General features: G+C 38.1%; 1 protein-coding gene and 1 long non-coding RNA gene across 9 annotated transcripts; one reads left to right on the top strand and one right to left on the bottom strand.

Annotated features, from left to right (window-relative positions):
• Window positions 1–455: 455 nt before the first annotated feature.
• Window positions 456–10,487, top strand: Pdzd8 (PDZ domain containing 8). Of its 8 annotated transcripts, none has more exons than XM_077402841.1 (10): window positions 463–718; window positions 1,211–1,900; window positions 1,978–2,170; window positions 2,250–2,512; window positions 2,656–3,724; window positions 3,998–4,260; window positions 4,533–4,733; window positions 6,243–6,392; window positions 7,496–7,678; window positions 7,939–10,487. In XM_077402841.1, the coding sequence occupies exons 2-10, from the start codon at window positions 1,505–1,507 to the stop codon at window positions 8,140–8,142; spliced, it is 2,922 nt and encodes a 973-aa protein (XP_077258967.1). In that variant the 5' UTR covers window positions 463–718; window positions 1,211–1,504; the 3' UTR covers window positions 8,143–10,487. The 8 variants fall into 8 exon arrangements, with proteins under 8 accessions (XP_077258991.1, XP_077258967.1, XP_077258958.1 ...); XM_077402832.1 differs by having other exon boundaries at window positions 1,188–1,900; XM_077402805.1 differs by having other exon boundaries at window positions 1,145–1,900.
• A 1,086-nt stretch (window positions 10,488–11,573) lies between these two features.
• LOC143895617 (uncharacterized) lies at window positions 11,574–14,353 on the bottom strand. Its single transcript, XR_013256374.1, has 2 exons — window positions 12,034–14,353; window positions 11,574–11,669 (listed from the first exon to the last, which is right to left on the bottom strand). It is a non-coding gene; the product is annotated as an uncharacterized LOC143895617 (long non-coding RNA).
• Between the last annotated feature and the right edge of the window lie 7 nt (window positions 14,354–14,360).

The following is a 14,360-nucleotide window of genomic DNA, read 5'->3' as shown; positions in this document are numbered from 1 at the left end:
AGGCTCAGCTTGGGTCTATCTTACCGACCGAACGAAAGAAGCGCGCAAATTTCAAATGGAAGTCTCGCGCTCTTATTCCCGTTCAGTTCTTTTATTACTCTTTCTCAAACTTTCACGCGGTAGCTTAATCTTAAGCCTGAGGTAATTTTTACACGAAAAAATTAAGTTGTGTATAAAAATTTCTGTTAAACTGCGCGGATTTTCTCATATTTATTTTAGATTTCTACAAAGGTAAATACATGATGTGTGTCGGCGGGAAAAATCTGAACTATTTCATTATTAAAATGTTCGTATAAATTTGTATAAAAAATCTAAGAAAATCTTATTTATAATATATAATTAATAATGTATATAAAAAATTCTGAGACATTTTTCCCTCAGGACGATCAGGAAATGGTTCTTTGTGCTCTGAGAAGATCGATAGAAATGCGTGGGGAATCGAATTTATTCCGTCCCGTGCCGCGCGGCGCGGCAGTGACGGTCGTCCTCGCGGTCGCCGCTCGTGGAACGTGGAACGTCGTCTCCGCCATTCACCCTGGATCACCCCGGATGCGGCGCAGCTGGACGCAGCGACGCGGAGGACTCGTTCTCTGGTGCGCGCGCGCGCGCGCGTCGTTCAGCTGATCCGCGGGTCGACGACGACGAGTGAAAGTCAGTGAAAGTGCTCCGAATACCTGTCGAGCCGTGAAGACCGCGAGGTCTAATGCAACGCTGTTAGGTAGTTAGCGACAATACGGTGATTACGGTGCGAGAGCCGCGGAGCCGCCGGAGGTCGACTTTTCCTCAAGAACAATTAGAAGTGTCCTTCTCCGCCCTCCCTCTCTCTCTCTCTCTCTTTCTCACTCGTGTTTTTGCTCACTCCTGCGGTGCTGCGACAAAAACAAATTGTACGACAGCTTTTCCTCTCAATTGACGATAATAGAGAATTTTTCTGAGCAAGAGTGAAGTTTCCGTTTTTAATTGCAATTGATGCAGTTTAAGAAAATTGTTTTTTTTTTTAATTATACAAAACGATTGAGAATAAGAAGCAAATTTGTTTAACTTTGACAATCTACATTTTTCTATCTATATAAAAGTTTGTACATTGTAATTAAATCCTCACTTTTGTACATACGTGTCTTAATTAGCATGATTCTCCCTGCAGCTTGTTTTTTTTTATTGTTTGGAATTTGCCGACACTTGTGAAGGAGAGATTGGATTCTTTCGACAGCTGTGGTTCTAATATGAGTACTTGGAACGTTTTCTCTCGCTGCACGCAAGGTGATACGTAACAACGTGTAACTTCAAAATATGTCCCGTTATTGATATTCATCGGAGAAAAATTGTTTCTCTTCGACAACTCTGCGCCTTTAGCATGGGCATTGGAGACTTTCTTTCACGTGTGTATACGGTGTAACGTTACCACTTACATAATAATCCGCATCTGGGTGTCACTGTTTGCGTTGCGTCCTGCATTTGATAATCGAGGGAGAGACTGGTATCCTTCAACAGCAGTGAATTTAATATGGACAGTTTGCAGCTGGCTCTGGTAGCCGTCTTTACATTCGTCTGTGGTGTAATATGTACCCTGGCGGTGCAGTTTTACCTGTTTAAAAGGTATTTGGATTCGGGACCTCAGGCCACTCCGCCGCAGAGGCAGCTGCAACATGGCAAGGCGCAGTTACCTAAGGAGCTGGTGGAACAGGTGCGGGAGGAACGGGCAAACTCCAACAACGGTATGTCCCGTCAGGTGATGTCCCAGGGCAACGAGAACCTAGCTATAAACCTTACGCTGCAGTTCCTCTTCAACGAGCTGCGGAACGCCGAGCGTGTGCGTCTATGGCTTTACAGGAAATTGAATAACGAGTTCAAGGAGCTTCTTACGCAGTCAACCACCGCCAAGTTGTTAGACAGTGTGAAAGTAAGATTCGACGGGGACAATTTTGGAATAGCGTAAGGGAGAATTTCCGTGTGATAATCCTCCGTAATTGTTTCCAGTTGAGAGACTTGAATCTCGGTACGCAATTTCCGACGATAAAGGGTCTGGAAGTCGCCGACTCAAAAATCGACGCCGACACGGGTTTGCTGGAGTCTCTGGACTTGGCCTTAGATTTACATTACTCAGGAAACTTTCAATTGTCAATAGATGTTAAGATGCTGCTCGGTAAAACAGCCTACATGGCGTTGCAAGGTATTGTCGCGTATAACGGTATGATAAAACGGAAAAATAAGAATACAGGATGTTATATCGTACTTATCAATTTTTACAGTGAAGCGTATCAGCGGTAAAGCTAGGCTACAGTTTACTCGTGTACCGTACACGCACTGGTCGTTGAGCTTCTATTCGGATCCAATCTTGGAGCTGGAAGTGCAGTCGCAGTTCCAAGGCCGTCAGTTACAGCCGCAGATAATCTCGATCATCACCAGTCAGATTAGGAGGGCAGTGAAGCGGAAGCATACTCTACCTCGTTATAAGATGCGCTACAAACCGTTTTTCCGAAGATTGAACGACGAGGCCGTGGATCTTTCAGAGGTAAAATGCGCTTTCTTTAAATTTATTTAGCTTTACATTACAATTTACTTGTGCGTTTGCGAAAATTTCAATTTCGAGAAATAAAAATTAGCTAATTTTAATTTTGATTTATCTTCGCGCGATATCGATCCATACTTTTTTAGGTCGCCAGTACTCAGCTCACTCCAGGATACTTGGAGGTTGTATTATTGGAAATCAGCAGATTAAACCTCGCGTCTATCGTCTTCAATAATGGCGAAGACGTGTCGCAGGTGGAAGTGTACTGCACCATGAGCATAGATTCTACGCCATGGATTTATTTGACGCGGTACAGTGGCGTTCCGTACATGGTGCTAGACCTGATCGTCAGTAAGACGGGCTCCCAGCAGTTGGGCGTGGTGTTCAAGCAGGAGGTCGTGCCGGAGATCGGCCAGATGTGCGTGCTAGTCGAGACCATAGTGTCTGGGAGTCCGGCGGCGATCGCCGAGATGAGGAAAGGCGACATTTTGGTAGCGGTGGATGGCAAAAAAGTGTCGAGCATGAACCAAGTAGCGAAGTTTGTCAAATCCGCTGTACAGCGACGTTTCATTATCAGGGTGGAGAGACGGTACTCGAAGGCGGATTCGAGCGAAAGAGGACAGAAAGCGGATAACGAGAGGACGCCCTTCGCAGAAAGGAAGGCGTCGAAAAGCGATTCCGTGAGCAGGCTGGACAGCCCGAGCGCGGAAGAAGCCGGGAAGATCAAGTTTGAGGCGCAGATCAAGTTCTCCGATCTACGAGATTCTGACAATGATCTCGCGGACACCCGATCGGACAGCGGTAAGCTATTCAAGAGAAGAAAGAGCAGCGGCCAGACGGAAGAAGTCGCCCAGACGCCCGACACTACGCCGTCTCGACGAATCTCGGTGATTTCCACGTCGTCGGCGTCATCCACCAATGTTCAATTTTATCTTCCGGACGACAGTAACACGACCAACATCGCCGATCTGTACCACAACACGAAGGAAAAGCCGTACGCCTCTCTGATCACCTTCGAGGAGACCAAGAGCTTCCGCATCGATTCTGAATTGCAATATTTAAATGTGGGCGTATGGGGCCGGGTGAAGGGCGGTGAAACACCACCGAGATTGCTAGGCTACATAAACGCGCCTGTGAAATTAATCCTGGCGCAGTGCTGCACTTCCACGACTGGGCATTACCTAAAATGTCATGCTTTATTGCCTCCCGATAGTGGTAGGTTTCGAAAATTATCTTTTCCTCTTGTCTGTTTTAATAATATTTATTGTAATATATATACAATAAATATTTAAGTATATAAAATGTATAAAAATATATAAAATTGTAAATAATAGTTTCGATAAATCTTTTTAAGTGGAATTTATTTATAATAAGGGAATAAGTTTCTCATTGGAATTCTATCGGATTTTATCGGATTTTATTCAGATTTAGAAAAAAAGTAATTAAAAGTAAATTTAAAAAATTAATTATAGAATTTCTTTTTTAAAGCTTCTTTAGCGACGTCCTACGTAAGACTCCAAGGTTACTCGGGATTCGATCCGACGCTCTGTTACGGCGACATTCTGCTATCGTACGTATGGGAATCTTGTCGGCCGAGCGATCAAGGGGTTAATGATTTCGGGAAGAAGGAAAACGCAGAAACTGCCAAAACTCAACCGATTCCAAGCGAGGAAATCACTGATAGAAAAATACACGATTTTATCAGGACGCACTTCCACAGAGCGACACTTTGCGATTTTTGTACGAAAAAGGTATGGCATTACAAACTAATAATTCATTTATAGTTTGTCGAATTGCCCATATGTGCAAGAGAAGATCAATAAAATTACGCTTTATAAAAATTTGTGATATTTGGAGGAGAAAGAGAGAGAAAGGAAAATCTGTGGAATGTAAGATATATCTGTGTAATTATATCTGTGTAATTTAAGCTTTAAAAATAGGACAATTTTCATTTTCTTTTACTAAACTCATTTTATCTCTATTTTATTCTACCTGGAGATTTATCGGATTATTTTCTGTGCAGATTTGGTTAAAGGATGCAGTACAGTGTCGTGATTGCGGCATGGTGTGTCACAAAAAGTGTGAGGCGCGTTGTCAGGCATCTGGCACATGCGGCGCGGAGAGTCTAGCAACTCTGGCGTTGGAGGCCGACGAGATCGAGCCAAACGTCGGGGATATCTCTAGCCCGGAGATCTCTCTGACAGGATGCGAAGATAACGTACAGGTACTCAAGACGTAGTTAGGGCATTTTGTTACGCGCGAGCGTAATCGTTTCGAATTTTGCATTGCGATATATGATGCTTCCATACGAGACAGCAAATTCGAACCGAAAGGAAAAAAATGCTTAATCTTCGATATTGGAATCTAGAAAACATTTGTTTATTTATTTATTTATTTTGAGAAATTTTATCTTGTCAGTATTTTTTTATATTAAGTTGAAAGCAATATAATATTCTAGTCCGATGTTGTGAATCTTATGATAATTAAATAATTAGTGTCATTAACATTATTTTGAATGTTTATATCATAATTTGTACACCGCAATGTTTTTTTAAGTTTACACAAATGTGCAATTTATAATCGTATCGCGACGTCAAATCATCTACTATTTTGCAAGTGTTGTACGATTTATCATTTTTTTAAAGATCATACTCTATGTTCTTTATAATTTAGATACTGCCTAATATTTATATCTTAATATAAATAAGGAATATTTAAAAACAATATAAAAATATTATGTAGTATTATATAATATCATTATATAATATTATATAATATTGTATAATATATAATATAATAATCTTTAAAAATTATGTATACATATTTATAATACTTATTTGTTTAAAAGTATTTTTAGATGTGTTGCAATAATAGTTGCAAACATATTCAGTTTTTTCCGAGACTGTTTTTATTTATTTATTGCTTTTTCATCGATACGAAAAAGATCGATTTTTTAAATGTGATATTTATTTTGTCGACATATCATTTTAAGCATTGATCACGCGGACAGAGCAACAACTAATTATCATTATCACATATCAATGAAATATAGGAGTGCTTGATGACATGTCACATGGTTAAGGAACTGTACAATATTTGAGAACTCACGTGTGTCTTTAAATGCATTTATCTTGATATTTTGTATATAGAAAGCAGAGATTGTTATGCGTGACTTGCATTCTGTTGTTGGCAATAAAACGAACTGAACATATGCACGGGGAGGTGAAGGTTCTTTGTAAAGCTTGCACCTCTTGACCTCTTGCCTTTGTTCTCAATGAATTACACACGAGTAGAAAAATAAGTTTAATTTCCTTTCTCGTATGAAACTTTATTCGTACGAGGCATTATTGATAAATTATCGATAAAGTATACAATCTACATATATGTGAATTTTGAAAAATTTGCGAAATAAAATATTTTAAAATTATTATTCTAAATATATTCTTTTAATTTTTGACACAGATTTCTGTGAAATAAATATACAGTGTATCCACACATATCTACTTATATTTCATTTTGGTCTAATGTGTTTCAGAATTTGGCTGGCAATAAATTGACAGATACTAAGCATTTTGAAATTATACATAGACTCTATACTTTATTGGTAAAACAATGTACGCTTTACGACGCGCAACCAATTTTGCACTTTTGATTTATTATTTTACGGATAACTTGTTACCGTGAATGGTGAAAAGGTATTAATCTATTTGAAATCCATTGATCGATTAATCAGGGCGCAAGTATGATGGCCGTGAAGGCTAGTATAGCTAACACTCTGTTTGGCCTGAAGAAGGCTGGAAGCACCAGTTGCTTGGCCCCACCGGCTTCCGGTATTGGTCTGGCATCTCGAAGTCTCCCCCCAAGTCCCTGTGCATCCCGCAAGGTAGAATAACAACACACATTTGTTCGCCCGAAGCGGAGAAGGATCGCATGTGCTCGATTTCACAAAAATTTTATCTAACGTAAATTTTAAACAGGCTTTATTCGTTAACATTGCGATTCCGATGAACAGAGGACATAATGGAAGAATTCAAGGCGGTAACGTTACAATCCGAATATAAATAATTACAGTTTTTATTACTTTTAACTACAAAAGATTATATTAAAAGTATGTTGAAACATAATATATCGTAATTAGATTTAATCTGAATTTGTCCATATTCAGCAAGTATCTTTCGCAATTTCAAAAAATTTCATTAAATCTTAAATAAGAAGAACTGTGGTAATTTAAGTAAAACGTTCTTTCTTCTCAATAGTGAATAATTATGCGACTTTTAATTTAATCACCATAGCTTTCTTATTAGAGTCGCATCAAACCTTCTCCGCTTCACTTTCTTCCACTTGTCTTCTCAAACCGAAACAAAAGAAAATAATACGCTCTTTGGAAGAATTTTTATATCTTGCAGTTCTCATGCTTGTGTGTTTATTCATCTTCAATCATTCCTTCATCAATCACGCGTTACAATCATCATCGAAGATACATTAAGATACTCTCGCACGCAAGAGTGCAAGATAAAGAGATTGGTAACTGCACACTAGCGATAAATGATGGATTTTGAGATAATTTTGGACCATTTAATCATTATACTAATTTTTTATCGTCTATTTATAAATAACTAGATTCTTTGATCCCTTAATGCTCAGTGATCACTATGTCATTTACACAAATTATTATTTCTGTCATAAGATGTTGTTTCCATCGTTTGCCCGAAACTGTTGCAAGTTTTCTCATTGACGAGGATTTTCAACAACACGATGAACACGGCACTGATTGCATTGCAATTGCACCTTAACACCCTAGGCAAGGCTTGCATACGGTGATCATATTATAGATGTAGGAAGATCAATGTGACTCACACGCATGATCGGCTCGACCGCTTGATTATGTTTCACTTTCCGAATCTGCATAACATCGAACGAGGATGCCCCTCGCTGAGATCGCACGGCGATGATTAATCAATCTGATCGAATTGTTGAAACGTTTAGAGTTCATTGGCTGGAGGTCTGGGAATAAGTCCTGACCTCTTGGAGGGTGCCGAGCCAAGTGTTGCAGCTCCACTTATGGCCGGCGACTTGGACGACGGTCTTATGTCAAGGGCCAGGGACACCGGCAAATTCTTGTACAAGTACCTGGAGCCGCAGGAACGTGTCGAGAAGATCAACACCATGGTACGCGAGACAAGTCCTTTATACTGCACAAGTAATTTCGAAGTAGATAACTCGAGAGATTCGTTCCACGAATCTAGAAATGGACTACTGATCCATGGACTACTGATTTGAGGTATTCAAAAACCCAAAAATTTCCCAATCCAGTTCAAGAATATTCGAACTTTGAATCACTCTGATTAACAACGATAAAAATTCTTGTAGGCTCAATATAAAAATGTAACGAAAATGCGTTCTGCTAAACGGATATGTGTCTTTTGTAGATGGGAAAATTGAAGAACGCGCTAGACGCCGAAACTACCTCAAGATTGGACCTGTCTCAGAACGGGGATGCAGACAGCGTGAAGTTGATCGCGCAGAGTGATCTGCGAGTACAGGCACTAAGCGTGCTGCTTTTGCACTACTGCGCCGGATTGCAACACGCGCAGGAGGCGGTGGACCGACCACAAGCCAGCAAGGAATCTTAACAGGAAAGCATCCAATAAACGCGGCAGCTTTAAGAGAAAATCGCACATTTTCCCCCTTTCTCTATAAACAATGAACATGAAAAATGGAAGGATATCTGATAATGGATAATAATGGTTTGCTTTCGCAATTTATTTCGTAATGAGCAACGACTGCGTGACATTAATGCGACGTTACATCAATTTTATGATGATATTGCCGTTTTTTAATATTGACTTAATATGGATTAATTATTAAAATTGTAATGTTACATCAGGCTGTATATAAAATGCACAGAAATATTTATATTACTATGCACAGATAAATAGGGAGCAAATATCTAACATTCCATCGGTTCAGATTCCAGATAACATTCCAATTTATAAATATTCCATCAGTGCAGATATCAGAATCACAATTATATCTTATATGTGTCACTTTTTCTCGTTTCTACTATTTACTGTATAATATTTTAGAAAATCTTATTTACGTAGCATTACTATAACGTTACGTGACGATGCATTTTTCAAAATTTAACGTTGATGTAACGTTATATAAATATTATACATATATATTATAAAGTTACAGGGAGAAAGAGAAAAAATGTGTGTGCGCGTGTGTGTGTTTGTTTTTGAATACATATTATGCCATAGCTGTTCCAAAGCCTATTCTACATTAGTCAATTGATTGATCTTTAACACTATTCACACGAATGTCGGTAAGAAAATAGAGATGGTAAAATATAAGTATTAATTTACTAGTCCAAATTTAATTCCGTAATAGCAAATCTTTAATGACATTAAATATATATTGGACAATTATATATATTTTTTAAAATATTTTTTAAAGAGATTTTTTCAATATTATTTTTTATATCTTATTTAATTTACAGAATTTAATAACTTAAATTCTGCAAACAAATACGTAATTATTCGCACTGTACAGGATTAATCAAAATTCTGCGTATGTGTTACGCATGTATATAAATAATATGTACGTAAATTACACACGCAAATAATATAATTTCGTCTAAGGACTTTTAATAATTTTATCGCGATTTGCGTGTTATAATTTGCATTACATATGTAGCTAGATAATACTCAGAGACGTTCACCAAGAAAGAACACCAAACTCGTTAAAGTTAGTATTAATAGATTGTTATAATAATAATTATTGCAATGTACGTAGGAAGGTGCGTGTGTATTCACACAAGAGAATGCTTTCGTTTGTGAAACGATGCACGTTGTCTAAAAAAAGGCTTTCCGTAAAACAGTGCGAATCCCCAAATGCCTAATAAATACATTTTATCTGATAACAATTTTATGCGATATTAGATTCGCAAATGTAATGTGTGATGAATATATAATAACGTGCGAATTTATAAGACTATTTATAGATTGAGGTGACGATCTGTCGCGATCGTAGGTGATGATCTGTACTGGATAGTTGTTGAATACGGTGCACGGTTGTGCATTGCGCCAAAATACGTGTGATAAGAGGATATCTTGCACGTTTTTAATAACATTTTTAGACCTCACGTTTCTTTTGACAAAGCTAAACCAATTTGCGATCTTAATGGGTGATTCAAAAAATATTTGGACAGATTTTTAATATCTATTCTGCTTTCTATGTCTCTATTAAATTACAGTACGTCTACTCTTTATTTATTAAATAATTCACTTTCGGATTATAATCGTACAAAGGAAATGAAAACAGATGCCATGACTTGACATTTTTCAGTGTCTTACTTAAGAATCGCAGATGGTGCCAAATAACTTAAACCTCAACACAGAACATATCTATGAACTGGAACAATTATACCGAATGGCATTAAACTATATATTCGTACATTAAAGACAAAGAGAGAGAGAGAGAGAGAGAGAGAGAGAGAGAGAGAGGGAGAGAGCGTGCATTTAGAGAGTCGAAAGAGTTGGCATTATATTTAGCATTAGATATGATTTTGCGGTTCCGATCTCTATTTACGTAAAAAATGCATTTGGCTTAGGCCTGTGATGGCAATTGGATGGTCACGTGTAACGCTAAGTGCACTGAATGAATACAGATCTTTGACTGTTGAAAATATAATCAAAGAATTTTACCGCTTTGGCCTAAATCGACGATATTGATATGACGACCGGCGAAGAAGCTATGCAAGTTTTGACTGTATTTAACTTAATTGTTCACAGTGCATTTAATAGTCGTACGAGACACAGCTTCGTATTAGCGAAATCCATCCATAAGCATTTTTGTGTGGCCGTAATTTAAGGTGTTGCGCGTCTCGCGATTGCAAACCGATGTATTATCGCTTATTGTTATTATACATAAAGTGGATATAAAGGTGAATATAGATTGTTAATCTCGTCGTAAATCTCACACTGTTTATACGCCCTAGTATGTACCTTCTAACTGATCTATTGACACTTGAGAATGCAATTGCGATTTATAAAACCACTGGATTTCTAATTGGAATTCTCATCTGGGAATTAATTGTAGATCGTATATCAATGCAGCTCGTATATCATGCCGCAAATTGAAATTTATTTATAAGTTAAATAATATATTCTTCGCAAAAGTTTTTCAATTTTAGAAGCGAGCGAGTAACAGAACGCGGTACTACAAAAAAGTAACGACCGGAAGTTCATCGTACCTATCGAGTTTCTCTAACGAACACATTGCGGACTGCATTTTGTTTGCGCTGAGAGGCTTTTTTGTATCTTTGCTTTTTAATTCACCCTTGTATAAAGGCACACGTGCAACCGCGCCTGTTCAAAAGATACACAGAAGTCGCAATAAAAGTCATCGAGACAGGACGCGTCGTCGGATCGCGTTTCTTCGCGCCTGGAAAATTCCACGATGAAAAATAGACATTCGCGAAAATCGAGGTCGCGTGAACGCGCGTCACGCGCGTCGCGCGCGTCGCGAATGACATTTCTGTCGCGGTCTCGCACGTCCTTGCTAAAGACGTATGTATTAAATCTTTCATGATCAAAACTAATCTTGTATTAGTTATATCTATTTGTACTCGTTTATGTATATTATTTACTTGTACTCTTTCCTTCGATTTTTAAGGTGGCTTTTGTCTGACTTCCATCCCTCAACGTCGAAAAAAAATTAATTTGATTAATATTTACGAAAAGCTTGAAACAAATTGCAACAATAAGGATTCAATCTGCAAAATTGCGATTAGAAATAAAGGTATAAAAATTTTTGATAAATTGTGCAGATTTTCTTATATAGCCCTGAGTCTTACAATTTGCATAAAAATTCTGATTAATAACATGAAAAATTCTGTGACATTTTTCCACCAGGAAAGAACGTCGATCAAGAGAGGCACGTGCTCACCCTCGTACGTCCGGCTGTTTTTGTGAAATCATCGCCGCTCGCGTAGACGATTTCCCAGTAAACATCGAAAACTGAAGACGCAGTAGAGAGAACACGCGGTCGCGTGTTACAAAGAACGGGACAGACGTCAGCGGCGACGATGCTGCAGGGCCAATGTACGCTGCTTGGCGAGGGTGCGTGCCAAGGTGTCCTCCCCAACGTTTCTTCTCTGTTAAAGAAGAAAAGAGATGAGAGCGAAGATACTCACTTCCTTCTGCATCTATCAACGTGCCAATAGATGCTGAGAAATCTATATGAATTTATATAATGCAATCAAAAGAATTAAATTAAATAGCAATTTAAAAAAATGTCTAAATGATTGGAAAATATATAAATAATTGGAGAATGCAGAATTTGAATATGTTCGAGATCTTCAAGGACTTGAAATTTAAAGGCTTGAGAATTCGATGGTTTTGAGATATATCAAGATTGTTGACCCTCGCATAGATAAATTACAAATATTCAGGAATCTAAGGATCCAGAAAATGCAGAAGATTCAAAATTTTATCTAAGGATTCAAGAATGTTGTATACCAATATCAACTACCACAGATCGCAGCCACGCATCCTCGGCTCCTCTGGTCTTCGTCATTTCGTGCCCTACGTCGCACGAAGAGGCGAAAACGACGAAAGAGAAGTCATGGGGGATTTTGGTCCGCGGCTGTCTATTTTCGTCGGCAAGATGTACGCGCAGTATCCTCTGGCCGCGGGCCAAGCATACCGCGGAACCGTATAAACATTTTGTCCCTGTTGAGCACTGAGCTTCACGATGAATGGAGAGCAAAGTCTCCTCTAACGCGGAGGAAGAAGAAGCGCTCGCGTGGGGGGGTTGCAGACAGTGGCGAAATTCGTCTCGCCAACGCGTCTTTGTCGTTTTTTCGTTCTCTTTAAGAAACATGCGAGACTTCAATCACGAATAAAACATTTGCAAAGGAAAGATAAAACAAAATATATTTTATTTTATAACAAGCCGAACGCATCGTTGACGTTTTCGATTGACAAAAAATAAAAACACATTCTCTTATAAAAATGATTTATCTTTTACAAATAAGAAAAAAATAGCTTTCCAATGGATTCACAAAAGAGATCTAAAGGCGATCGATTTTTTACGCTTCTTCGCGATTTTAGCCAAAATTAAACGTGACTGCGTATTCGCGTCGCTTTGTGCTGTGAGACGCGTACTCACTTTTGGCAATTTAGCAAGTTTCTCTGGACATTCGCGTGATAATTCACTATTGCAGCGAAATAGTGACGCACATCTATGCCGCGATTTCCCAAATGTTACGCTGAATTGCGCATAGTAAACTGTCTAGCACGTGGTAAAAGCGGTAAATATTTATTGCGCGCTTTGAATTATTTTTTTGCGAACCAATTTTATTTTTACGAAAGAATAATATCGACGGAGAAACACGATGAAAATATGATTCATATCAATTAATTTTATATTAATATTTCAGGTATTATGTTTTCTATAATAATTTTGTTGAATATATAAAGATAAAATTCTGTGTTTTAGCGTAGAGTCAATGGAATCCGGAATGGCGCAGTGGGCATTTTTCCCCGCCGCAACGGCGTTTACACAGTATTATCGATCTTTATTTCGCATGTCAGTTTGATTGAACAAACTTTGCACATACACGTGGAAAAACCGGATGCGCTGTTCCGTGTATACGAATGTATCTTCCTATTTATTCGAGAAATCTGAGTCAACGCTCATTGCGATCTTCCTCTGACATCATTTACGTGGTTTTTCTTTCTTTTTTTTAGAATTACACTTATTATTTGTATAACGATTGTATTTAATAGTACTTAAACAATAATTGGCACAATGTTTTTACAATGGAAAGAGGTACATTTAAAGATATCTTTAACGACACAAAAGGTAAAGTTCTAGCGAAGTAACAAAGAGTTTGCGACGAAAAGAGGATATATCTTGTTTAAACTTCTTTGTTTGAAAAAACTGCGCAGTCAGAAAGCTCGACGCGCATCAACACTGACGTTGGATCGAGCTTTTCCATTTCGATGTGTAATCTCGATTTTATCTTCAATGATATACTTCGTTAGTTTGTAATGCTGTGAGATAAATCATAATCTAATGGAATCAAAATTTAATCCGTCGAATTGTTAAGCTTCAATCCTTGAACTTAATCCTTAAATATACAGATTTTTTTCTTTGAGAGAAAATTATGTTATAATTTTATATTATAATATAATTTCAGTAATTAGCATAAAATTTGAAATTAACGATTGATGAATTTTGTACAATTTTAACGTTTGTCCAGTTGTATCGTCGAGGGTTCTTCTTTTTGAAAAAACTACAGAACAGTCACGGCGAAGACATAATTTTAACGCAAAAATCTCAACGGAAATTTTAGAAGAATATAAATCTAAAAACTCAAGAAAGTCCTGAAGAGAGAGAGAGAGAGAAATCTTAAAACAATAGAAAATTAAGAAGCGAAGAAAACGATCTTCACCTGGTTTGAACGCGAAACACATTCAATTTAAATTATTTAAAAAGTCGCAAGATCTTAAAACAATTTATTAATTGACATTTTTCTTTCGATCTCGAAACAAAACAGACCTGGAGAGATTTCCGAAGAAATCCTGAAACAGCAGGAAAACCTTGAATAAACGTGTTTCTAACGCGGAAATCCCGACGCCGAATTTGACAGCTTGCATGTCGCGCGGTGCATCTGTGGCTGCGTTTGTTTTCAAACAAAGAGAGGGAGAGTGGATACACACACACACACATACAGAGTAGTCAGCTGTTTGAGACGCTTCCCCGATGGCGGGGGAAGTGGCGAAGGCTTAAATAGCACCGCGAACACTTGTGCAGGCAGTGTTGAACGGAGTCACCTGAA

The sequence above is a fragment of the Temnothorax americanus genome, unplaced genomic scaffold (assembly GCF_048541705.1).
Source record: "Temnothorax americanus isolate GAGA-0224 unplaced genomic scaffold, ASM4854170v1 Scaffold1, whole genome shotgun sequence".
Taxonomy (NCBI): Eukaryota; Metazoa; Arthropoda; class Insecta; order Hymenoptera; family Formicidae; genus Temnothorax; species Temnothorax americanus.
Note: the sequence above shows the minus strand (reverse complement) of the source record. Positions and strands in the feature narration are given on the sequence as shown.